Consider the following 24,008-nt stretch of genomic DNA (forward strand, 5'->3'; position numbering starts at 1 on the left):
GGGGAGGTCCTTCCGCTCGATCACCCTTCCTCTCAAGACAACGGGTCCCACGGCGTTGGGTGCCCCCTCGAAAGGCCAGCAGCGAGATGCCGCCGTCTGGCCGCGTCCCAGGACAGTCCCTCCTGGCCACGGATGATGCCCGCAAGCAACTCCCCCAAGAGGGTGCGGGCGCACATTCGAACCAGGGGCGTTCTCGCTCGGCTCACGAGCATCCCCCCTGGGGGCAGGGGGGGGGGGGGGCACGTGCATTGTGCCATGTGCATGTCTCCTCGCCAGCGCAGGCGAGCCTGCTGGGCCAAGAAGCGTGCCATTGGCCAGCATCAGCACAACCGAAGGAAAACTGGCCGGGGCGGCATATGCCCCCCCGGCGAGGGTGGAGCAATACCATGGGCGTTTTACCGCTGCGCCCTCCCCCAAACAGGGGATTCATTCCCCCCCCCCCCCCCCCCCCTCCCCCCCCCACAGCCGCCGCAGGAGGAGGAGAGTGCGGGCTCCAGGAAAGCCGGGGGACAATCGTGCTAGTAAAAAGTGGTTCTGGAGGCGGAGGGTATCGATCCCCCTGCCTGCCGCATGCTAAGCGGCCGCTCTACCATTTGAGCTACGCCCCCCAGATGATGGCTTTGACCCACACATTCGGCTATTTATTCTTTGGATCAGATCGGTGCTGGTGTCTGATTCTCCGGGACCGGCGGGCGGGCGTCCGAGAGCCACCCGACCGAGGGGTATCATGTCCCGAGAGAGAAAGAGAGCGAGAGAGAGAGGGTTAGGAGGCCAGCAAAGGACATCATGCGGAGAGGGAGGAGCTGGCCGTCTGTATCCTTTTGCGGAATGCGGCAGGGACTGAGGCACTCCGCTCGTGGGAGGAACCACATCCAGAAGCAGGGCAACGGAAAGTCGCAGTCTCTACAAAAAGAATGGTCAGTACCAGGAGTGCTGACACCTTGGATGGGGGGCGGGGGGGCGACACTTTGGGTGCACGCATGGCCCTTCTTGCAGATTTATAGCAGAACATGACTGGTATCTTTCAGTAGCTCCCATATAGTCTAGGTGGTTAGGATACGTGGCTCTCACCCACGAGACCCGGGTTCGAGTCCCGGTATGGGAATTCCTTTTTGGGCCCTCTTTTGAGTCGGGCACCAAGCCTCGGCAAAAGACCGAGGGATCTTACCTGGGGGGGGCGGTGTTTGGCGAGGGGGGGGGTGTGTCCTCCTGGGTCACAAAAAGGGGGTGAGGGGGGAGAGAGAGAGAGAGAGACCATATACAGACCCCATTCAAAGGCGCCAGCCATAAAACCAAAGGCTGGGAGGCATGGACGCCAAAAAAAAAAAACACTTGGCAAGGGACCGGGAAGAGAGACCATCATCCACAAACCACAGGGAGCGCCGACCAAATGGATCTCCATATCCACCTCGCAAACGGAAAGGGGGCGCTGCCTTGGGCAAAAGAAAAAAGCACAAACACTGGGCAGCAGAAAAGGGGACAAAGGAAAAGGCGAGGGGGACGGTCCATCAGACACGCACACACACGCACACACACACACGCACGCACGCACACACGCACGCACGCACACACGCACACACGCACACACGCACACACGCACACACGCACACACGCACACACACACACACACCATCCCCATGCCTGTGCGTGTCTCTCTCTATGTCTAGGGTCTCTATTTTTCTCGAAAAGCAATCATCGCGGCGACTATGGGGTCGGCCGGCCGATGAGCGACGCAATCGACACAGCATCCTTCGCCTTCTGGGCTGCCAGGTCCTGGCGGTGGGCCAGCACCAGGGGCGACTCGTGGGGGAGGAAATGCGCGAAGTACCCCGATAGGGACAGGGGCGACGCCGGAGGGGCATCCTTGCCATGGCCCGACGCCATTTCCCGGGACAAGGAGACAGACGAGGCAAAGGCCGGGTCCAGATGCAAGGCATCAGTCGCCAAGAGCGCGGTCACAATCTCCTCATCGACCGACAGAAGAAGGCCCATGTCCTGGTGCGTCAGCTTCGGCACCACCCTGCACAAAGCCGCCAAACGCTCCACGCAGGGCCACTCCTGGCGCTGCATCAGGCGATCGGCCACACCTGCCTGGTAGACCAGCGCGTGAACCTGCTCCGTCGAGAGGCCCAGCAGCCGGGCCAACAGGGCCTCCGGCACCGGCGGGTCCCGGGCCACCAGTCCGCTGAGATCGCGCAAAAGATCGGCCACTTCCTGATCCGCCAAGATCCCATGCCGCTGCCGGGGTGGCGGTATCCCGAACTTCACCGGCGGAAAGGCCTCCACCAAGGTCTGCAGCGATACCACATCCATCCCCAGCAGCCGGGCCACGTCCTCCTCCAAGGGCTGCGGCTGGGGCAGGCCCTGAAGGCGCAGGAAGAGACGCAGGCAGCTGGGGGTCTGGAAACCACTGGCCAGCGCCACACGTCCAGCCTCCACATCCAGGCAGAGGGCCTCCCCGGGGTTGATGCGCACGCGCGGAAGAGCAGCACCGGCCCCCGGGATCTTGGGGTCGGCAGCCGGGGCCTGGAAGAAGGATGGCAACGGAAGGGGAGGGCTTGGAGAGTCGGGCCGCTTGGTGGGGATGTTCAGGGCTTCCAGTCGGGTCGCGAGCGAGGGGTCGAACTCCGGGATGGAAGGCAAGAAGGGAAGAGACCCGCTGGAAAAGGACCGGCCGAGGAGGGGCCGGACGACCAGGTTTAGCAGAGGACGCCGCCCGGTGCGCAATGTGGCAATCCCCAGCATGCTTTTGGTGGGCGACTCGGGCGGGAGTCCAGAGCGAGAAGGAGAGACAGAGGGGGGGGGGAGGGGGGGCGAGCGAGAAGGAGAGACAGAGGGGGGGGGGAGCGGGGGCGGGGGCGAGGGGGAGGGGGAGGGGGAGGGAGGGACGAGGGAAGGGGAGGGACGAGGGGAGGTGGAGGGAGGGACGAGGGGAGGGGAGGAGGGGCGCAATCTTGGAAACTGTATGGCGAGGAAATTGCCCCCCCACGGCCCTATCAATCTCGCTTGCGACCACGCGCTTCACTCTGTCGCTGCCCGCCCCCCGGCGGTCGGACCGCCGAATGATCAGGGATGCAAAGCCAAAGCCGCACACTGTGGGTGGGAAGAGAAGGGAGACGTGGGGGGGGGGGCGGCGGCCGGGAGCCACAAGCGATCGGGGTGGCGGGGCGGTGTGTCCCCGGCGCGAATGTCCAGTGATCTGAAACGGCATTTCGTGTTCCGGTGATTCAGCTTGCATTTTCGCCTCTGCCCTTTGCGCCTCCCAGTGGAATGTGCCATTCCTCTTAGCCAGGCAACTTGTGCCGCCGGATGGGCCCAATATTTGGCTGCTGCATGTTTGTCGCCCCTTCCACGCCGCGGGGAGCGTTGCCCCTCTCAACATCCTCGCCAGGCGCGGGCGAAGGGCCGGGCGTGTTGTCGGCATCCCCGAAAGTGCGTCCGCCGCAGCCTGGCCCCCCCCCCCCCGGATCCTCCCCACGTCCATATACCGAGGGCACTATTAATACCGGGTGCCCGTGTCGGAAGAACCTTTCAGGGGGCTCCGGCGTGAGAGCCCTCGCCGTGGTGGGGACAGACCATGATCCATCCCCCTCCGTGGGGTAGATCGATGTCCCCGCGCATTTGGCTGCGGCGCATGGGCGCGTGCTCTGGCGGCCTCTTTGCCCCGGCGCATCTGGGCGTCTTGTCACGCCGATGTGTCTTGGCGCTCGCGCCTACATGCGTCTGTGTTTCCTGGACGATCCCCGGGGAGAGTTGGCTTGAGGTGGCTCCCCGCGGATGTGGGGGGGGGGGGGGGGGGGGACGGAGGGGAGATGCGGCGGAGAACCGAGTTGGTGGGTTGCGGGGCGCGGATGCGGGGGAGGGGCGCGGGGCGGCCTCTCGCGCGGATCAGGGGGCCCTCGGTGAACTCCCTTCGCCTGTGGCCCCTAGCTGGTTCCGCGGAAAAGAAAGGGACCTGTATTCCTCCACGTGAAGTCCCGCCGGCCAGGATGCGCCCAGGTGCCTGGCCGATCGCGTGTACGCTCGTCAGGCCCCATGTCCGTTCCTGGGGGGCTAATGGTCGCCCTGCCCTTGCCTCCCTGATGCTGGCCGGTACCGCCGTTACCCGGGAGGCCCCGCCTGAAGCTGCGCGCGCTCGGGCACACACGCGCCCGACTCCCTGCCGTGGGAATCCGGCGTGCTTGTGGGTTGCCTGAAGGTGCGAAGTGCAGGGACCCCTCCTCCCCGGCCTGGGCCAGGGGATCCGCGGGGGCGGGCGGCGGGCGGCGATGTGCACGGATGGCAGACGGGGGACATGTCGGCCGGTGACTGGATGACTCCCCCCCCCCCCCCCCCCCCCCCCACCCCACCCACACCCACCCCCACGCACACGCACACATGCAGTCGCACACACGCACACGCGCACACACCCTTTTCGGCCCAGCCTCCCCGGAAATTGACTTCAGGCCTGCTTGTCGTGTGCCCGTCAGCACACACTTAGCCGCCAAAGTAACATGGGCCTGCTCCCGGCCAGACCCCTCGGGTCCCGGACATAACCCCGTCCCCGCCAATCGAGCCTGGTCCATTCTCGGAGAGGAGGGGGGCCGGATGCCCTCCAGGAGGCAATGGATGCCCACCACGCGCCCCCCTTCACCCAGGACCTGGTCTCGATTCTCGGTACCCGGGGGCGGGCGACAAGGCAGAAGGCCAGCATGGCCCGATGGGGGGGGGGGATCATGGCTCTGGCCCCCCGAAGAGGCGAGCCCGGGCCAGTGTGCCGATCAGTCCCGAGAGCCCGTCTCGGGCAATGGGCGCGCGTATAAGAGTTTGCCCGCTCCCCAGGGAGTCCCACATGGGCTCGAAGGGCATCACTTCACTGTCCCACCCTGCGCCCCATCCCCCGCCCCAGACTCATGCCTTCGTTTGTCGCTCGCGATCCCAGACAAGGCGTTGCCGACCGCAGGATCGCGCGTGCCCCCCTCGCTCTTGCCCTCTACGGGTGATTGGCCGAAAAGCCTGGCTTGTGTCTGAGGCTCGCCTTTACGACCGGACCTGGCCGCCTACCCGCGCCCATATGCGCCTGACACCCTCGATCCCTTCGCCATACAGGGTGTGCCCCCGCCAGATGCTCCTCCTCAGGCAGTTGCTCCTGGCTTTGGCCGTCCTTACCCTGGTCCATCCGCATGCTCTTGCCGCCGAGCTGCCCAGCTTCGCCCGGACATCGACATCGGCCCCTGTCCCCGCATCCGCCACGGGCTCATCCTCTAGCACCTCCAGTGCCTCCAGTACGCCTGACGCCCGCATTTGCGCCTGCCTTGCCGCCGCCCAGCCCTGACCGCCCCCCCCCCCCTCCCCCGAAAGACAACCCCCCCAGTGAGCAGCAACCCTGCGCCGGGGGCCTCCTCCGCTGGCCGGATGGCACGTGCCATGAGAGCTGCGCACCTGGCACCTTCCTCCATGGAAAGCCCTTCCCGCGGTGCCTGGCCTGCCAGGATGGGTGTCTTGCCTGCACGTCCGAGTCACGCTGCACCGACTGTCAGCCCCCCTTGCTCCTGGAACGGGGCGCCTGTGTTCCGGAATGCACCGCCGGCCAGCCGGACCCCCTGGGCACTGCGTGCATTGTGTGTCACGACCCGGGGTGTGCTCGGTGCTCCGGGCCTGGCGCCCTGCAATGCCTTGCCTGTCGAGCCGGAGCCGGTGTCCTCTCCGGCGGCCAGTGCGCGGCGGAATGCCTACCGCACAACAGCTGGTTCGCCATGGCCAACACCACGCCCGAAGAGGGGCAGCATGATGAAGAGGACAAAGATGACAGCCACAGCGATGACACCGACGACAGCGACGACACCGACGACACCGACGACAGCGACGACAGCGACGACGATGCCACCGATTACGATGATCGCTGCGAGTCGGGCACCGACAGCGGAGACCGGAAGTGCGGTGACAGCGGCAACTGCATTCCCAATGGTGCAGGCGATTGTCCGGGCCATTCCAACGGGCAGCCTGCATCGGGCTCCCGCACCACATACCCGACTGTGGCCGAATGCTCGCGCGTTGACCAGCACTGCTCCGCGGTCGATGGCAATGTGGCCGATCGCTGCAAGGCCTGCAAGCCTGGCTTCTTTCTCCGGTCGAGAGACCACGCGTGCACCCCCTGCCCGGATGGCTGTGCCGCATGCACCGAGGACGCCTGTGGCGCCTGTCTCGACGGCCTGATCCTCCAGCCGGAGGGACAATCTTGCGCCGACCATTGCCCCACAGGCTTCTTTCACGACTCGGCTTCGCGGGGCTGCCTGCCCTGCGAGGATGACGGGTGTGCTGCCTGTGCCGGGCCCGGCGTCGGACAATGCCTTCTCTGCCGAGGCCCCTACCTGCCCACAGCCTTGGCCCCCTCGGCATGTGTCAGCTGCGCCAAGCTGCCGGAGAGCTGTGCCCAATGCGAAAGCCCCAACCGCTGCGCCGTGTGCGCCGCCGGGTACATGCGCTTCGAGGGGGCGTGTGTGGCGGCCTGTCCGGGGGGCACCTTCGCCGAGGTGCCCTCTCGGCGGTGCATCCCCTGTCACCCGGCCTGCCTGGAGTGTCTGGGCCCCGGGGCCGACGACTGCTCGGCCTGCCAGCAGGGGTACCTTCCCGGCCCCATGGCCGATGCCCAACGTGGAACATGTGTCCCGGAGGCCTGTCCCGACCGATTGGACCACTTCGTCCTCTACAGTGGGTCCGGCCCGGCATGCCCCTGTGGTGGCAACCCGCCCGGTGGGGCATGTGCCAGTTGCTTCGCCGGCTGCGAGCCCTGCACGACCTCCTGCCACGCGTGCCACAGCGAGTGTGCCACCTGCCGCGGGGCGGCTGGCTCCGGCTTTTGCACATCCTGCCCCTCGGGCCGTGTGCTCCAGGGCTCCCGGTGCCAGGCAGCCTGTGATGCGGGGTACTTCCCGCGAGCCGGCGCTTGCCATCCGTGCGCCGGCCAATGCACCCGGTGCTCGGCGGCCGAATGTCTGGCCTGCCCTTCGGGCATGGTGCCTCTTGGAAACCGCTGCGTGGCCTCCTGCCCGGCCGCCACGCATCTGCTCAAGGAGGGCCGCTGCATCCCCCGGCCCCGTGGCTGTGCTGAGGTTCTTGCCGATGGGCTTTCATGTGCCCGCTGCCAGCCGGGGCTCATCATCCAGCCCGATGGCGGCCACTGTGCCGCCACCTGCCCCACTGGCTGGTACCTTTCCCCCTCCACCGGGGCATGTCACCAGTGTCCGAGTGACTGTGAAAGCTGCACCGGCCGGGCCCCACCCGGTGGCAGCATGGCGCATGGCCCCTCCTCGGACCCTGTCGCATGCCTCTCCTGCCCGGCCGGGCGGCCCTTGCGCCTGCATGGACGCTGCCTGGAGGCCTGTCCGCGGGGGCACTTCCCCCATGCCGGCCATTGCCTGCCCTGCTTGCCCGAGTGCGACACATGCACCAATGGCAGGACCTGTGACACGTGTGCCGGAACTCTGCTGAGCTTCGAGGGGCTCTGCTTTGGCCATGTGCCCGACGGGCTGTACAGGACCCCTGGCGACAACCGGATGGAGCGCTGTCCGGCCGGGTGCGCGCGCTGCACCGCCAGCCACCCCGCCGGCCAGCAATCGGCTCGCTGTGTCGAATGCCTGCCGGGCTTCTGGCCGCAGCTTGATGACACCTGCTCTCGGGCTGGCTGCCCGACTGGCACGACACCGGATGAGGCCTCGGGACAGTGCGCGCCGTGCCCGGCCGGCTGTGCTCATTGCACGGATGCCGACACATGCGCCATTTGCCAGGCCCCACTCTACCTGGCAGGAGGTGCTTGTGTGGTGGCCTGCCCGGAGGGCATGGCCCCGGAGCCGGCCCGACCGGAAGATGTCCCGGCCACCGGGCCCGGAGGCGTGTGCCTTTGCTCGGCCAGTCCAGGGTCCGGGCCCGGGGACTGTGCCACGCCCACATGCCCCCCGGGCGAGACTCTTCACCATGGGGCCTGCCATGCGTGTCCGGAGGGATGCGCAGAGTGCGTGCCTCGCAGCAACCGCGAGGGGAGCCCCTGCTGCCGGCGCTGCTTGCCCGGGTTCCTGCTCTTCGAGGGCCTATGCCAGCCGGACGTCTGCCCGGCAGGCTCCGTGCAATTGGACCCTCACCTCGGGGAATGTGTCCGGTGTCCGGAGGGGTGTGCCACATGCACATGCTCCCGCCGGACCGACGCACACTGCTGCCAGACCTGCTTCGCCGGACACCTGCTCTTCGAGGGGACTTGCCATCACACCACTTGCCCCGAGGGCACCTTCCCCGAAGATGGCGTCTGTGTGGGCTGCGCCCCGGGCTGCATCGAATGCCAGGATGCCACGCCGCAAGCGTGCGCCGAGTGGGATCCCGCCTTCCGGAAGGGTATGTCACTCTTTGTCGGTTTGTGTTTTGGGCCGGGGAGGGCTTGATCGCGCACGCGCACAAGCACACACACACACACACACACACACAGCACCAGGCCTTTTCCCGCATTCTCTCAACTCCAGCCAGGAGCATTTTCTCACATCATCCGCTGGCTATTGCTTGGGGCTTGGGCACTGGGGCGCCGGACCGGGATGATCCCATCGCGTCCTCGGTCGGACTCCGATTTGGTGGCACTCATCTAGCCGTGCCTCGGGGCGCGATCGCCGGCCTGGCAGTCGGCATGGTGGCCGCCGCTGTCCTCCTGTCTGCCCTCGTCCTGGCCACCCTGAAGATGGTCATTGTTCGTGGCACCAAGAAGGCCAACTCCAATACGTCGATAGTACGTGACGGCGTGCATGCCTTGGCCAAGCGCATGGCGCCTGCTTTTTTCCCGTCCCTCTCCCGGTGATCTCGTTGCCTTTCCGGTGCGGGTGGTTTCCCCGGTGACTGACACCCTTGCATCCCCCACTCCACACCTATTTAGGAGATGATTTAATGTCACCCCTGGCGTAAGCTATCCGCCCTCTCGCCCTGCCGGCCGCGTTGGCCTCCAGATGATGCCCCATCTGGTGTTTCCTATTGCCCTTGCTCTTGTGTCTTCTGCCTTGCCCCTGCCCGTTCCTCGACTCAATGGAAACCCCGGCCAATATAAAAAAGGTAAAGCCCCAGCCCTATCCATGGCGCCGGTTCATTTGGCTGGCGAGGGGCCACACCGCAGCAGACAGGAGGCTCGCCAAATTGACAACGCGAAAGGCTGGGAAATCGGAGGGCGGGGGGGGGGGGCGGCCACCCCGGCTTGAGAAGTTGACAGACAGGGGACCGGACCCGAGGATCAAGGGCCCATCAGGAGACAGAGCACCGGTCCAGCCGGCGAGGCGACACGGCGTCTGTTGGCCACCAATCAGGCGATGATCATGTCCGCAGGCACATTCATCTCGAAGGAGCCGATCGAATTGCGGACCTTGCGCTGAGCTGCGCGGTTCTTGAGGACCACAAAGACGACGATCGCCACAACAATCAGCAACAGGGGAATGCCAATAGCCAGGCCAAGGATCAAGGGCACTGCGTGATGGCGGGGCAGGGCGGGGCGGGGCGAGGGGAGGGGGACACAGGGAGGCCGGGATTTGGCGGAGAAGCCCATTGTCAGATCGTGCCAAGGGAGGCTGCTGGCGAGGCGTAAAACATGTCCATAAGCATGCATCTCCTCCAGAGAGGGAAATACACCCCGAGAGACGGATGAAAATGGTGTCTTTCGAATGGGCGGAAGGGCGGGGGAGATGGTGGAACAGGTAACGTACAGTTGCTCCTCGCGGCGCAGCCACCGCTGTCGCTGCAGTCGGGCGGGCCGCTGCAGCCCTGATCATTGGGCCCGGTGCAGCTGGGGCAGGAGGCATTGCACTGGGCGCACTTGCCAGCCGCCACCACGGCATACCAGCCCCCGGGGCAGGTTGCCACACATGAGGCGGAGCCTGGCCCCACCAACAGGAGCTTGCCGGCCTCGCACGAGACGCACTGCTCGGGCGACCCCGGGCACGAGGCACAGCCTGCCGGGCAGGGCAAGCAAGCGCGCGCAGCCGGGTCGGTGTGCCAGCCCATCGGACACTCGGTCTCCTCCGCCGGCAGGCATGTCCCCTCTCCGGTCAACAGGAGCCGATCGTCAAGGCATGCCCCGCACTCGGCCGGAGTGGTTCCCGTGCAGGCGGCACACCCGGCCGAGCAGGGCCTACAGCGCTCGGCACTTGGAGACTCGTCGAAGAACCATCCTGACGGGCAGGCCAGGCTGCCAGGCGGCAGGCAGGTCCCCTCGCCCTCAAGCTGCAGGCGGCCCTCGGCGCAGGAATCGCACTCCGAGGCGCCGGGGCCACGGCACTTGGCACAGCCCTCGGCGCAGGCATTGCAACGCTTGGCGTCCAGGAGATCGACGAGCCAGCCGGCCGGGCAAGCGGCTTCTCCGGCGGGCAGGCAGGTCCCCTGGCCGGCGAGCAGCAGCCGATCATCGAGGCAGGACAGACACTCACCCGGGGTGGATCCCGTGCATGAGGCACAGTCGGCGGAGCAGGATCCACAATGTGTGTTGCCTGTCGACCCATCGAGGAACCATCCGGCCGGGCAGGCTGTCACCCCGGCCGGCAGGCAGGTCCCCTCGCCGCGGAGCTGAAGGCGGTTGTCTGCACAGACCTGGCAAGCCCCGGCGGTCGGCCCGGTGCATGTGTCACACCCCTCGGCACAGGGGCCGCACATGTTGCTCCGCTCGGCATGCCGATACCAACCGCTCGGGCAGTCGGTGATGCCGGCCGGGAGACACGTACCGGCGCCCTCCAGCTGGAGGTGCCCCGAAGCACAAGATTGACACTCAGACACGGCAGACCCGGTGCAGACGTCACACCCCTCGGCACAGGCTCCACAGACCCCCTCGTCCGAGGAGGCCAGGAACCAGCCAGCCGGGCAATCGACTTGCCCCGCTGGCAGGCAGGTGCCCTCGCCCTCAAGTTGCAGACGCCCCCCGGCGCATGTGACACAATCCGAGGCACCCAACCCGTGGCAAGTGTGACAGCCCTCGGCGCAGGGGCCACATTGTCTGGCGGTGGAGTTGCTTGCGAACCAGCCGGCCGGGCAGGTGGTCTCCTCGGCCGGCAGGCAGGTGCCCTCGCCAAGCAGCAACAGCCGGTCGTCCATGCAGCCGGTGCAGGCTGCCGGCTGCGATCCCGTACAGACGGCACAATCGCCGGCGCAGGCGACACAGCGCTTGGCCTGAGGGTCCTCCAGGAACCAGCCGGCGGGGCAGTCGGCCTGCTCGATCGGCAGGCAGGTGCCCACGCCGTGCAGCAGCAGGCGCCCATCGACGCAGGCCTCGCACTCGGCCGCCGATGGCCCGGTACAGGCGTCACAGTCGGACATGCAGGCGGAGCACTCCACGCCATGGCCGCGGTCGTCCTTGAAAAAGCCCCCCGGGCAGCTGCTCACACAGGCGCCCTGATGGAGGAACGTGCCATCGGCCTCGGGACATGCCGTGCACTGATCAGCCCCGGCACCGATATGGCACTCGGCGCAGGTGGCATGACAGGCGACGCAGAACTCCGCCGACAGAAGGGGATCCGTTTCGACAAACTCGCCGGCCGGGCAAGAATCCACACACCGGCCCGGCAGGCTGGACGTCAGCTTCCGGCCAGCAGGGCAGGATGTGCAGTCGTCCTGCGTCCCGGAGCACGTTCGACACTCGGCCAGACAGGGCAGGCATGCGCCAGTTCCCGGCAGCATACCGGCCACCGGGAAGAACCCCTCCCCGCAGGTGGCCACACAGCCATCCACCGGGTGAAGGAGCAGATCCCCGAAGCACCGCTGGCAGTGGACGACCCCCGGGCCGGTGCACTCCATGCACCGGTCCATGCACCGGGCGCAAAGCGCCCCCTCGGCTTCCACCCTGGAGAAGGTGGCCTCCGGGCAGGTGGGCAAGCACTGGCCAAGCCAAAGACCCCCGGTGGGGGGTGCTCCTTCGCGGGCCGCCGAGCACCCGGTGCACTGGCTGTCCCAGGCTCCGGCGCACCCGGCGCAAGTCCCATCACAGGCGATGCACTGGCCGAAGAGTGCCACCATGCCGGCAGGGCAGGATGCCATGCATCGGCCCTGGAACCATGCGTGGCCGGCCGCGCACGACACACAGTCACCGGGCCCCGGCCCGGTACACGTCCCACAGGATTCGTCACAGGCATGGCACTCGGCGACGCCGTCGTCATTCGTCCCGGCGAAGAACCCCACAGTCGGGCAGGCATCCAGGCAGACCCCCGCCACAAGGACCTTCGTCCCGTCGCAGGAAAGGCAGGCACTGACGCCGATGGAGCTGCAGGTCTTGCAGGAGAGGAAGCACTCCTGGCAGCTGGCCTCATCGACACTCAGGTACGTGCCATCCGGGCAGCCCTGGCCCAAGGGGGTGCACTCATTGGACCGGGCCAGGAGCTTGCGCCCGGCGGCGCACTGAATGCAAAGGTCGCCATTGCACCGCTCGCATCCATCCACTGGACAAGTGGGGCATGCGGTCCCGCCCCCCGGGCAGGGGGCCAGCTCGCACCGACCCTCCGCCGTGCGGTCGGCCCCATTGACACAGGCATCGCACTTCGGCGAGGCGGCCGACCCGGAGCAAGTGGAGCACAAATTGGGGCACCGCTCGCACACCTGCCCCCCGCCGGACGCGCGCTTGTCCACGGCAATGAACTGCGGCGGGCAGGCCGGCAGGCAGTACACCCCATACTGGAAGTAGTTGTCTCGGCAGGTGAGGCACTCGGTCGAGCTCGGCCCATGGCAGGACCCGCAATTGGAGTGGCACTTGATGCAGCTCGTGCCCGGGGCCGCGAGGGTGCTGCCCGGTGCGCACGCCAGACATACCGCCCCGGGGGCATCGCTCATGCATGTGGCGCAATTCGGGTCGGCACAGGGCAGGCATCGGGACTGCGATGCATTGAGCCCGGTGCCTGCGGGGCAGCCGGCCACACAGGGCCCGGAATCATCCAGCCCCACGCGAAGCCAACCCCCGGCGCAGGCAAGACACTCGTCTGCCGAGGGCCCGGTGCAGCCACTGCACCCCGGGTGGCAGGGGCGACACTCGCCGACGCGCGGATCCCCCAATCCCCGGGCCAGATACTGGTTGTCGCCCAGGCAGGTGGCACACTGATCCGGCTCGAAGCCGACACATGTGTCGCAGCCAGCCGGACAGGACACGCAGCGGGTCCCGTCCTTGGAGAGCCGGAAGGCCCCGGTACAGGCGACCACACACTCGCCAGCCTGGTACAGCAGACCGCCCCGGCAGGAGGCACACGCGCCCGGGCGTGAGGACGAGCAGGTTTCACACGCCGGGCCGCAAGCGGCGCAGGAAGGCTCGACCGAGGGCCAGCCCAGCGGCTCGGTGGCTACCGGCAGCAGGCCCACCTGACAGACACACATCGTGCCGTTGGACTCCATGCCGTTGGGGCAGGCGCAATCTCCAAGCGGACTGGCCGTCGGGTCCACCGGCCGGGCATGCTGGACACACTCGCATTGATCGGTGGCCCTGTTCAAACGTTGCGATGCCCCGGTGCAGAAGCACTCAAGGGTCACCTCATCGAAGTGCGTGCCGACAGGGCACCAGGATGCCATATTTCCCCGGCGACTGAGCACAGTGAGGCCGGCCATGCCGCCGGCTGGGGCCCTATCCACCATCACCAGATCCACCATGCCGTCATTGTTGACATCGGCCAGGAAGAGATCGCTGCCGGTGGCACTGGACGAAACGGCACCCGTGCCATGGCCACCGGCCGCCAGGACCAAGCGCCGGAAGGGGATGGCCTGGTCGCGCGAAGGCACTGACAGGTAGACAACCACACGACCGGAGGCACGGTCATGCGCCAAGAGATCCACCAACCCATCGGCATTGAAGTCGCCAGATTGAACGACGGTCGTCGGAGGCAGTGGCTGATGCTCCACCACCTGGATGGCGCAGCCACCAAAGTCCGGGCGCCCGGTGCGGTTCTCCCGCGGGCCCCAGCGTGCCGGGGGGGAGCCAGCCGCCACCGGCAGAGGGGTGGTCTTGAGTTGCTCGAAGGTGACCATGTGCCCGGCGATGCACTCATTCGTGTAGATGACGATGCTGCTGTGCGCGCCATCGGCCCAGACCAACACCAACTCCGGCGTGTGATGCGAATATCGCCGCACGGAAAGGGCCTGGTGGACCTCATCCCCAAGTGGCAGCATGCCCTGCCCGGTCAATGTCTTGCTGGAAACAAAGAGCAGGCCCGGGCCCCAGGCAGCCGGGCTCTCGGGGAAGGCCGATTGCACCGAGGGCAGATTCACCACCAGGGAGTCGGAAAAGGAGCCCATCGGCTGGAAGTTGACGCGCGGCCGGTCCTCCGGCAGGGTCAGCATGATATGGGTCCCGCCAGTGTCATCGCCGCTGTATCCCAGGGCGCCAATGGGCAGGATCACACGCAGGGATCGCGCGGCCGGTGGCGGACTCCCCGGCCCGGGGGTGGATAGCATGGCGATTTCCGGATGGCGGCTTTCCAGCGCCGGGAAGGAAATGTCTGCCGCCTCGATGGGCAGGCCCAAGCTCAGGCAGGCCAGCGGCTGGTCGAAGGTGAAGTGCTCCAGGCTGGCCAGCTCCGGCGCCATGATCATGACATCGAGCACGGATCGGACCTCCAGAGGCGCCATGCTCGGGCTGAGCACCTTTTGATGGCCCACAGACGGCCGGCCTTGGATATTGGCCGTCACCTGGGCCAGGATTGTGGCCTGCTCCAGGTAGCTCGACAACTCGATGGCAAAGCCCTCGGAAGCCGGGCTACCACCGGGCACCTCCTCCAGTGCGGGTGGCGGGACCTCATTCAGATCCACGAGCCAGGGCTTACGGGCCGTGGCGTGCATCGATGCCAAGGATCGAATCAATGTCACTTCGCTGGAAAGGAGGGAAAACGGAGAGTTGGTGGCCGAGGCACCGATGTCCATGCTACTGTGAACTAAATCAAGCGCAGGCCCCGGGCCGCCGGCGATGCGAGCCCCGGCCGGGGGGCTCGTCATCGCCTCGGCCGGGCAGGATGGCAACAGCTCCGAATGCAGGTCCCGCAGGTTTACCCGGCCCGGCTTGCCTGGCTGGCCGGAGGGAAGGAACCGAGACACCGGGACCAGGGTCACAACATCGCCAGGGGTCCTGCCCGCCTGCTGGAAGTAGCCCATGACCGAGTGATGGACCGTGGCAATGGCCCACGGATGTGTCCCGCCAATTACCGGTGCCAGACGAGTCCGGGAGATCCCCCGCACGCGGAAGTCCTCCCACCCGGCCGCCGGGATGCTTACATGCGAGGCAATCCACTCGTCCTCGGCTTGGGCCAGTTCGCACATGCCATTGGATACGGGCGCATCGGCATCGGGGCAGCCGGCGGCGCATTCGCCCGATGGCGTCAGCAGGAACCCCTCATGGCATGTAATACACCGACTGGCCATGCATGCGGCGCAGTTGTCCACCGGGCAGGCCGCACAGGCTGCCGGCAAGGAGGGCGGCGGGAGGTCGGACATGCGTTGTCGGAGGGCGCGTCAGCGGGCCGGTGGGGGGCGTACCGCACAGGGCGAAGGAGGGGGGGGGGGGGGGGGGCGAGGGAACAGGCATGAGGGCAGGGTGGCAAGCGCACTGTCATCAGATCCGCAGGTCGAGCAGGGGGGCTCCCCGATCGGAGACAGGTATCCCGGCTGACAAGCACATAGCTTGTCCACGGTCAAGGTCGTCGGCCGGGGCGGGGTGTTCGGGCAACCGGGGTCCAGGGGAGCGCAAATGGCCTCCGCGGACCAGGCACCAGGCACCGTGCATGTGCCCAGACGGCCGCATGCACAGCCATTCTTCGGTGAAGCCCGACGGAAGGCAGTCAACGAGCCAAGATGCTTGTCAAAGAGAACGAGGGCCGTGTCGGATTCCGGGTCCGGGCCCAGCTGGACGCTGATCAAGCTGAGGGAAGTGGCCGGAGTGGGGAGCCCATCCGGCGGGAGGAAGCCGCTGGCCCGAAGTGGCACCGCCGGCTCCACCTCCAGGCGCACCTGATCCGAACCGGGGGCCAGGCGCAGCGTGGCCACATACAACCAGTGGCCATCGAAGAGGGCCACCTGCACGCGATCGTGACGGATCCCCTGTTGGATTGGCTGCACCACCAGTGGAGCCGCCGGCGTGCCAGCGGGCCAACGGAAATCCGACGGCCGGAGAAGCGCCAGCGGAGGCTCCGCGGAAAATGCCGGGCCCGAACTACCACCAGCCGGGCGTGACCGCAACAGCAGCAGTACCGGATCCCCGGCGGCCGGGGCCATCGGCACCAGGAGCATCGGCGACCGGCCGCCATCCGGACCGGCTGGCAGCGGGAACAAATGCCCACAGGGGATCGGCCCCGGGATCAACGGCTGGAAGCCCATGGCCCCGAGGGGGGAATCCATCAGCGCCTGGGGCACCCAATCTACCTGGCAGGCGGCATCATCGGGCCCGACCGATGAGACAGCCACCCACCGGTCGGTACCGGCGGCATTGTCAGCCTCGAGCCAGGCCGATGCGCGCAGATGCCGACCGACAGGGGCTGCTCCGCGCTGGAGCATTTCCATCGGAAGATGGAAGGACGGCCGATCGGCATCGATGGACAACTGCCCGGAGTGACGATCCAGCCCGACAGCCTTGGACGCGGCCCGGGTACAGCTCAGCCCATCCTCGCTCTCGCGAAGGCACAGCAAGCCGCCCTGCCCGGCCACGGCCATGTCCCACGCCTGGCCCTGGCGCCAGTACCGGGCGACCGCCATGCTGGTCAGCCTGCTCGAATGCCAAACCAGCGCCCCACCGGAGGCCGATTCCGACAGCGACACAAAGAGCGGCTGGCCGGTGCCATCCTCCAGCAGGAGGGCCTCAATGTCGGCGTGCGGGGAGATGGAATACTCCATGGCCGCGGTGAGCTCGGCCACTCGGGTGCGAATGGCGTGCACCGAATGCGCCGACACGGTTCGAATACCGGTCAGGAAGCTGCTGCCCACATTCAGCGCCGCCCCGGCCTGGTAGAATGGCCGCTCGGGCGGGGGGAAGACCACGGTGACCGGGCCCTCGGCCGGGAGGGGCGTATCACAGCGACCCTCGCCCAACATCATGCCTGCCGGGCAGCTTGTGCAGGCGTCCGGGCCGGCGGCCTTGCAGTTGCGGCAGCTGGCATGGCAAGGAGCACAATTGCCATCTTGAAGGTGCGGAAATGCGGAATGAACCAAAGAGTGGGCAAGGCATGGGAGCGGGGGGTCCGGGGGGGGGGGGGGGGGGGGGGAGCGCAGGGGGAAACGGCGCGAGGGAATCAGAATGGCAGGCGTGGGAGGAGAAACGACCAATCCCGGGCAAGGGAGGGACATCCTCCCCGGGGACCATGCCTTGCGTACCTGGCAGCTGGAAGAAGCCCTCGCGGCAGAACTCACACGGCGCTACCCGATGCTCGGTGTCCATATTTTCGAAGAGACACTCGCACACCGGGGGAGCCAAGTCGCCAGCCGGGTGCGTGCAGCGCCCGGCTCGGCCACACAGGCACGCACCGGGCTCCGCGGCAGACGCTTTCAGCGAGTAGACTTGCACCGTGCGACCGGTGGTCGAATGCGCCAGGGCCATGTCCGGCCGACCGTCACCGTCGAAGTCGCCAAAAGCAATGGACACCCACACCCCCTCGGGGTCGGGGGAAACACGCGGCGGCAGCAGGGCAAAGGCCCCCACGGAGAGGGCCATCCGCGGGTAGGGCACATGCTTCAGTGGACCGGGGATCAGCCAAACCCCGGTGCCGAAGGCCACCGCCAAGTGGTCATGCGTCCGGGACATGAGACGAACTTGCGCGGCCTTGGGAACCATCTCCGCGTGGGCCCTGTCCGGCCCGGCATAGATGTCCGACAGCCAAATTTGGGTGGCGACGAAGTTCGAAGAGGACAGGAAGAAGACCGCCTGCGGCATCGTCCCGGTCCCGAGGCCGGAGATGACCACCGCATCCGAGGCATCGCCATCGCCATCAAAATCGCCGACCAACAACTGGCCCACCACGATGTCCGACGGCAGACGGCCCAGCTGCCGGAAGGTGGCCGGGGCCGCGGGGTTCATGCTAAAATCGTCCACCTGCACCAGGTACAGGTACCCGGGGCTGGCGATCGGCTCGCCCAGGAAGAGGGCACTCAGGCGCCCATCGCCACGTCGATCGACGGGTGCCATGTGACGCACGGCCCGATACACGTTGGGTAGCTTCATCTCCAGCGCCAGGGTGTTGAAGGAAAGGGGCTTCAGCAGGAAGGACCCGTCAGTCACATCGGCCGTCAGGATGCCGGACACGGTCATGTCGTTGATGGTGGCCGACACAATGACCGGAGACGCGAGGCTCGAGAAGTGCTCCCCCTTCCGGGAGACGCCATCGCTGAAGAGGATTTGATCGGGGGAGAGCAGGACCTGCGTCGGGTCCGAGAAGGCCGAGGTGATGAGCGGCTCCAGAGGGGACAGCGGCAAGGTGACCCGCGAGGCGCCGGAGCTGAGCATGCAAGAGAGGGGCTGCTCCATGGGGGCGGACACGAACCCGATCGGGGCAGTGCGCCCATCGGCGGCTGTCGGCAGCATGCGCACGGCGTAGTGCGCGCCATGGAAGAAAATGTCATCCAGGCCGTCTCGACCACGGGAAGACATGGACCATTGGTCGAAGGCGTCGCAAAATTGGATCTCCACCGAGGCGTCCAGGGGACCGGGGGTCGGGCTGGCAAGCTCGCGAACCAGATGGAAGGCGAAGCTTTCGGGTGCCGACCGGGCCAGCCCAGTCAGCAGCGCCAGGCCACTGAGCAGGAGACCCAACAGCAGTTGTGCCACCATGGCAAATGAAGGGACTTGCCCGTGCCCGCTTTCTCTGTGCCTCGCGAGGGGGTTGGAAGATCCTCAGGCGGAGAAGGGGGGAGATGCTGGCTGCGAGAGGGGCCGAAATGGAGGGGAGAGAGAGAGAGAGAGAGAGATGTGTATGTATTGCAACGCAGGCGGAATCCTCGGAATAATCCCGCCGAAATGTTGGTTGGTTTGGAGGAGGTGGCAAAGGACCAGGCAATACCACGCCCTAGCTGATCGCACGTCTGTATGCAAGCCCGGGGCGTCGTGCATCGGGGGCAATCTCAGCTCCAATCGAACTCTGGCCACCTCGCCCCCCTCCGCCCAGGAGCCCGGTCACCTAATGCCTGAGCCAACATCGGGCGGGTGAGGTTTCAGGGTGATATTCCGGTTGGCGAGGTGGCCAAGTGGGTGGGGCCAGGGTGTGCCAATAGCGGGGTAGTGTATGAGGAGGCTGGATTTGACAATCGGAGGTGAAGAGCGCCCGAGTATTGCCCCCCTCCGCCGCGCGGGAGTGGGGGGGGGGACCATCTGCGGGCAGATGGACAACGAGCAAGGGCATAAGCGACCCTGACTGTCCGCCTGTCTGCCTCTTTCCTGCCCTCCTTGGCCATTCCTTCTTCTCCTCATGTACACCTCTCCAGTCATCCCAAGGAGTCCCGGGGGACAATCATATGCACTCTATTGTTGGTGGGAAGTCGAATGGTTGTATTCCCTCCCCCCTTGACACACACACACACACACACACACACACACACACACACAGGCACGTACAGGCACGCACACAGACACAGACACACCTGTCTTCGATCGCATGGTGCCTATTGTTTTGTCTAGCCTCGCTCGTGCGCGACCCAGCACCCCACCCCGGCACAGCGCGAACAATATCGGACCTAACATCGAGCACGAGTAGAGGGAAATACACCCCCCCCCCCCCTCCCAGGGGGACAGGAAATTGCATCCGGACAGGGGCATTCACGGCCCGGGAGACCTCGTCTCGGGAGAATCACCCAGGGACGCAGGGAGCCGCCTCCTCGGCCCCTGCCCCCTGCGGCCCCTGTCCCCTCGGCCGGCCGGGCTCCCTCTGCGCGACGCGGCGCAGGGGGCGTCTCCCCCCAGCGCCCTCGGCCCAACGGCGGTTCAGCGGACCAAATTGAGGGGCTGCCCAGAGAAGTCAGCCTCAGACCAGGCAGAGATGCCGCCATGAAACACCCCCTAACCACGGCCGAGGCCGCCAGCCTCGCCCAGTCGGGCTCTTTTCTCCGGGGAGCTCTTAGGCCGGCGGGGGGGGGAGGAGCACGGCATCCAAGCGGGGGTATAGTAGTACGTCGGGAGAGGAAGGACTCGCGTGGCCCCGAGCAGGCCTACGCCTGGGCTTGCTTGCGTCTGGAACATCAACAAAAAAAAAAGGCCCGGGCCCCTACCGACCGTCTGGGGGGGGGGGTGAGCTAAATATCGAAGAATCGAGCGGGGCAACTCCCCCTCGATCGTGACACATGTGCCATGGTGGCCGATCCGGGGCCTCGTGGGGAGGGGGCCCGACTGGACGTCGAGTCGGGGGCAGACCACTCCGATCTAGTGCGTGGGCACGCCACAGAGGATGCCCCTTGCTCCACCGGACTGCCGGGCTTGTTTCATCGCCATATGACCAGATAATGTGATAATGTCGCCCACCAGCGCCGGTCTTGGGCATCCAGCAAGGGGATGCTCTCCGAAGCCAGCTTGGTCCGAACCGAGGACGGATCTCGGCCCAAGCGGAGGTATGGATCCCGCCACGGATCATGGCCCCCACTCTGGGGGAGAGCTCAGTCGCCCCTCCCCCCCCCCCCCTCCCGGCGTCCGAGCGTCCGGCAGGACAACACCCGCGGCGAGGATGGTCGCACGAGTGGGCAGAAGGGCACGAGGGAGGCGGGGATCATCGCCTCGGACTGAATGGAATCCGCCGAACAGAAAGCACGCACAGCGTGTGTCGGGGAATCGATCGGGTCGTCGCCGATACCCAGTTAGCCGGCTGGGCCAACCAACTGGTTGAAAGTGCGAAACGAAGAGGGGCCAGCCGCCTCATGCCTATGGAAGGCTTCCTCCCGTTCGGATGTCGGGCAGCCTCTCCCGGCCCTCTTGAGACCGCCACCCGGAGGCTCTTCAAGCCTCGCGTAGCACCGATCCGGATGTGGGGCCTCTGCATCCTGTTTGTGTTTATTTCGGGCCGGATGGCCCCCGGCAACAGGCCCACCGGATCCCCTGGCGCCGGGAGCACCAGCCCGCACGACCGTTGGCGGTACGGTCGACCGGCGCCGGATGGCTATCGCCAGGTGCTGGATGTTCTGATGGGCTATCGGACGCTAACCCAATGCGCCATATTCAAGCAGGCGGGCTGAAGATCTTTGCCGTGCCCACCTTGCGTCCAGCCTCCGGCTGTCAGCGGGCGAACGAGCTCACGGCGGCCGCTACGTGCCGACACCCGCTACTGGGGGGCGCAAGACGAACGCCCACCAATCGCGCAGGAGAGCACCTTTTGCCCCCTATTCCCGAAGTCCAACACGGAGCCCCGAGGAAGGGCACGGACAAACACCGGGCTTCTGTGGCGCCGCGAAGGCGGCCCAGCCACGGCGAGAGATACGCCCTGCCCTCCGCCAAGCACACAAATCTGGCGCCTCTCACAGCTGTGCCCGGCGGCCCTCGGCCCTCTCTACAGTGCGCCTCGCGCTCGGCCCCCGCGCACCCCCCTGCCTCTTCCATCCCGCCCCCCTCCTCTCAGCCCCATGCGCAGGCCCCTCCTCCCTGACCCCTGGAAAGACAAACGAAGCGGAGCCAGAGAAGGCGGCAGGAGGGGAGACACGGAAAGAGGGAGGGTCACAGTCCTCCCTATTCCCGGCCACAAGAAAGGAGAGAACCCGGTCCCAGGAGTGCGCGGATATGCCCACGCAACCATGGCCCGTGCGTGACGCGCGCTGTCCCCTGCCCCGCCCCCCCCTCTGCCAAGGGAGTGAAGCGCGCGCAGAGGAGGGGAAGGCAGCACCCTGTGCGTCCCCCCCCTCCCGCCCCGACCCTGCGCGCTGGCTCGATCTAATGGGGTGTGTGCCTCTCCCCCAACGTGGGAAGAAGAAGGCACACACACGCACACGCCCGTCGGAGAAGAGAGAGAGAGAGAGAGAGCGAGCGAGAGAGAGACCGGGAGGAGCAAGGAACGAGACACTCAAACGGAGAGAAAAGAATGACCAGGAGGAGGAAGAGCGAACGCGCGCGCACGAGGGAGAAGGGTGGTGTGTATGGAGGACAACATCTCTCACAGCAAGGTGGGACATGAAAACATGTTTTGAATCGAGAAAACCGGACACTTTACAAGCATCTTAGTTCTTGCCCTTCTTCTCAGCGGCCTTGGAGGCAGCGGCGTGCTGCTTGGCAAGGTTCTTGACGAGCTTCTGCTCCTCGAGGAGGAAAGCGCGGACGATGCTGCGCGAGGGGGAAGGAGAAGGGAAGGAGACGAGGGGGGACAGGGAATCGGTAAGTGTTAGCCTCGGGAAAGGATGCGCCCTCGCCCCGCCGCCCTGCCAGCCAGCACAAACCACTAGACTGCCATCTCCCCCCGCCGGCCGCCTGTACACACACACACACAGTGGGGCGCATGGCGAAGCAGGAGGGGGAGCGAGAGAGAGACAGAGAAAGAAAGATCCAGAGACGCACCGGTCGCGGACGCAGCCACCGCAGCGAGAGCCACCGTAAGAGCGAGAAACGGTCTTCTGGGTCTTGGACAGACGAGAAAGAGCGAACGGGCGAGAGGCAGGCAGGCCGATCAGCTTGCAACCGCAGTCACCGCAGCTGGGGACCTTACCGCGCTTGGTGATGTAGTGAACGGTGTAACGACCACCAGGGGTGCGGACCTTGCGGACCTGGTTGGAGGTGGTGTTGTAGGACAGGCGACGGCGGTAAGTGACACGGGTGTCGACCATTTTGCTGTTATTGGGCGAGATGCGAGGAGAGGGCGTTCGGAGGGGGGGGGAGGAGAGAGAGAGAGGGGGGAGCGAGAAAGATCAAAGCGAGACGGGGGGAGCAGAAAAAGCCGCGGGCGGTGAAGAGAGGGGGAGATGGGGGAGACAGACAGACAAGAGGACTGAGTTAGTCACCGGAGAAGGGGCGAGGTGAAGGGCAGAGAGCATGGAGAGAGAGAGAGAGAAGCCACGGCCGTCTCCCGGAGAATGCGGAGCACGGGGGTGGGAATGACGCGTGCGCGACACCGCCCCGGCAACCGCCATGCACTGGAAAAGCCAAGGGCGGAGCCCGCATCGGATGCAGCTCACGGGGAAACACATCCGACACACACACACACACACGCGTGCAAATATGGGTGCCTCGGAAATTCAATCACCCCCCAGTCGCCTCGGAGAACTATTTGCATTGCGCAGCGATGCCGCTCACCCCCGCTCGGGGGCATGCTGACCGCGCGCGTGCACTGGAAGAGCGTCCACACACGCGCAGTTCCCCCCTGCCTTCCCGATGAGAAGAGGGAGACCACGCATGCTGCTGCCAGTGGGGATATCCGTGTGCGCGTGCGCATGCGTGTGCGTATGTATGCACACGCGTGGACTCGCATACACACACACACCCCCTCCGGAGGAGGAGGAGGGAGACCGCCCGTTGGACGAGGATGTGCGTCCATGCAAAGGTTGTCCGGGGAAGGGAAGGAGGAGCAAGGAGACATTGCCAGCAGGAATCGCCCTGCCCCCCTCGCAGGGTGCCGCGGCGGGGAGAGGGGGAGTGGCAGGGGAAGGAGCACGCGTAACACGCGCACGCGCGTGTGTGTGTGTGTGTGTGTCGGGATGTGTTGCGGGCAAGAGGAGACAAGAGGAGAGGGGAGGGGAGAGGCAAAACGCACAATAACCTTATCTCAGCGAGGCCGGGGGGACAGACACATCAACAAGGATAGAGGCCTGCCAACTGTGGTTGTTCGATGCTGTGGTCTGGCACATAAATCCAGCCTCGGCCTTCCGGCAGTGTTGAACGCCTCATCCGCGCCCGGGCGGGACACACACTGGGGAGACGGGGGATGAGGCCGCCCTCTGTCTCCCCCCACTCCCCCTCCCCGTTGCCCGCCACCCCCGCCCCCCACCCCCGTACTTGCTCCCGGGGAGGCCACCTCTCCCCGCACTCCTCCCGAGTAACAGGCATCCCCTCACGCTTCGGGGAAAGGAGGAAGACCCGCATCCGCGCACACAGACACACACGCCCTCTCCCCCCCCCC

General features: G+C 66.4%; 4 protein-coding genes and 2 non-coding genes across 6 annotated transcripts; 3 read left to right on the forward strand and 3 right to left on the reverse strand.

Annotated features, from left to right (window-relative positions):
• Positions 1 to 535: 535 nt before the first annotated feature.
• On the reverse strand, positions 536 to 608 carry H696_03797. Its single transcript has one exon. It is a non-coding gene; the product is annotated as a tRNA-Ala (tRNA).
• A 424-nt stretch (positions 609 to 1,032) lies between these two features.
• H696_03798 lies at positions 1,033 to 1,105 on the forward strand. Its single transcript has one exon. It is a non-coding gene; the product is annotated as a tRNA-Glu (tRNA).
• A 545-nt stretch (positions 1,106 to 1,650) lies between these two features.
• Positions 1,651 to 2,811, forward strand: H696_03799 (hypothetical protein). The gene has a single exon (XM_009497656.1). The coding sequence runs from the start codon at positions 1,870 to 1,872 to the stop codon at positions 2,701 to 2,703; it is 834 nt and encodes a 277-aa protein (XP_009495931.1). The 5' UTR covers positions 1,651 to 1,869; the 3' UTR covers positions 2,704 to 2,811.
• Positions 2,812 to 5,044: 2,233 nt separating this feature from the next.
• Positions 5,045 to 9,074, forward strand: H696_03800 (hypothetical protein). Its single transcript, XM_009497657.1, has 4 exons — positions 5,045 to 5,264; positions 5,341 to 8,364; positions 8,610 to 8,746; positions 8,891 to 9,074. Exons 1-4 carry the CDS (start codon positions 5,054 to 5,056, stop codon positions 8,900 to 8,902), a joined length of 3,384 nt encoding a protein of 1,127 aa, XP_009495932.1. The 5' UTR covers positions 5,045 to 5,053; the 3' UTR covers positions 8,903 to 9,074.
• Positions 9,075 to 9,197: 123 nt separating this feature from the next.
• Positions 9,198 to 18,763, reverse strand: H696_03801 (hypothetical protein; the record flags this gene model as incomplete). The annotated part of the gene is made up of 4 exons (XM_009497658.1): positions 9,198 to 9,468; positions 9,705 to 15,410; positions 15,558 to 17,120; positions 17,314 to 18,763. 4 exons carry the CDS (start codon positions 18,761 to 18,763, stop codon positions 9,308 to 9,310), a joined length of 8,880 nt encoding a protein of 2,959 aa, XP_009495933.1. The 3' UTR covers positions 9,198 to 9,307.
• Positions 18,764 to 22,020: 3,257 nt separating this feature from the next.
• On the reverse strand, positions 22,021 to 23,823 carry H696_03802 (50S ribosomal protein L34e). Its single transcript, XM_009497659.1, has 3 exons — positions 23,643 to 23,823; positions 22,454 to 22,723; positions 22,021 to 22,222 (listed from the first exon to the last, which is right to left on the reverse strand). The coding sequence occupies exons 2-3, from the start codon at positions 22,717 to 22,719 to the stop codon at positions 22,120 to 22,122; spliced, it is 369 nt and encodes a 122-aa protein (XP_009495934.1). The 5' UTR covers positions 22,720 to 22,723; positions 23,643 to 23,823; the 3' UTR covers positions 22,021 to 22,119.
• Between the last annotated feature and the right edge of the window lie 185 nt (positions 23,824 to 24,008).

Source organism: Fonticula alba (assembly GCF_000388065.1).
Source record: "Fonticula alba strain ATCC 38817 unplaced genomic scaffold supercont2.6, whole genome shotgun sequence".
NCBI classification, from domain to species: Eukaryota; order Rotosphaerida; family Fonticulaceae; genus Fonticula; species Fonticula alba.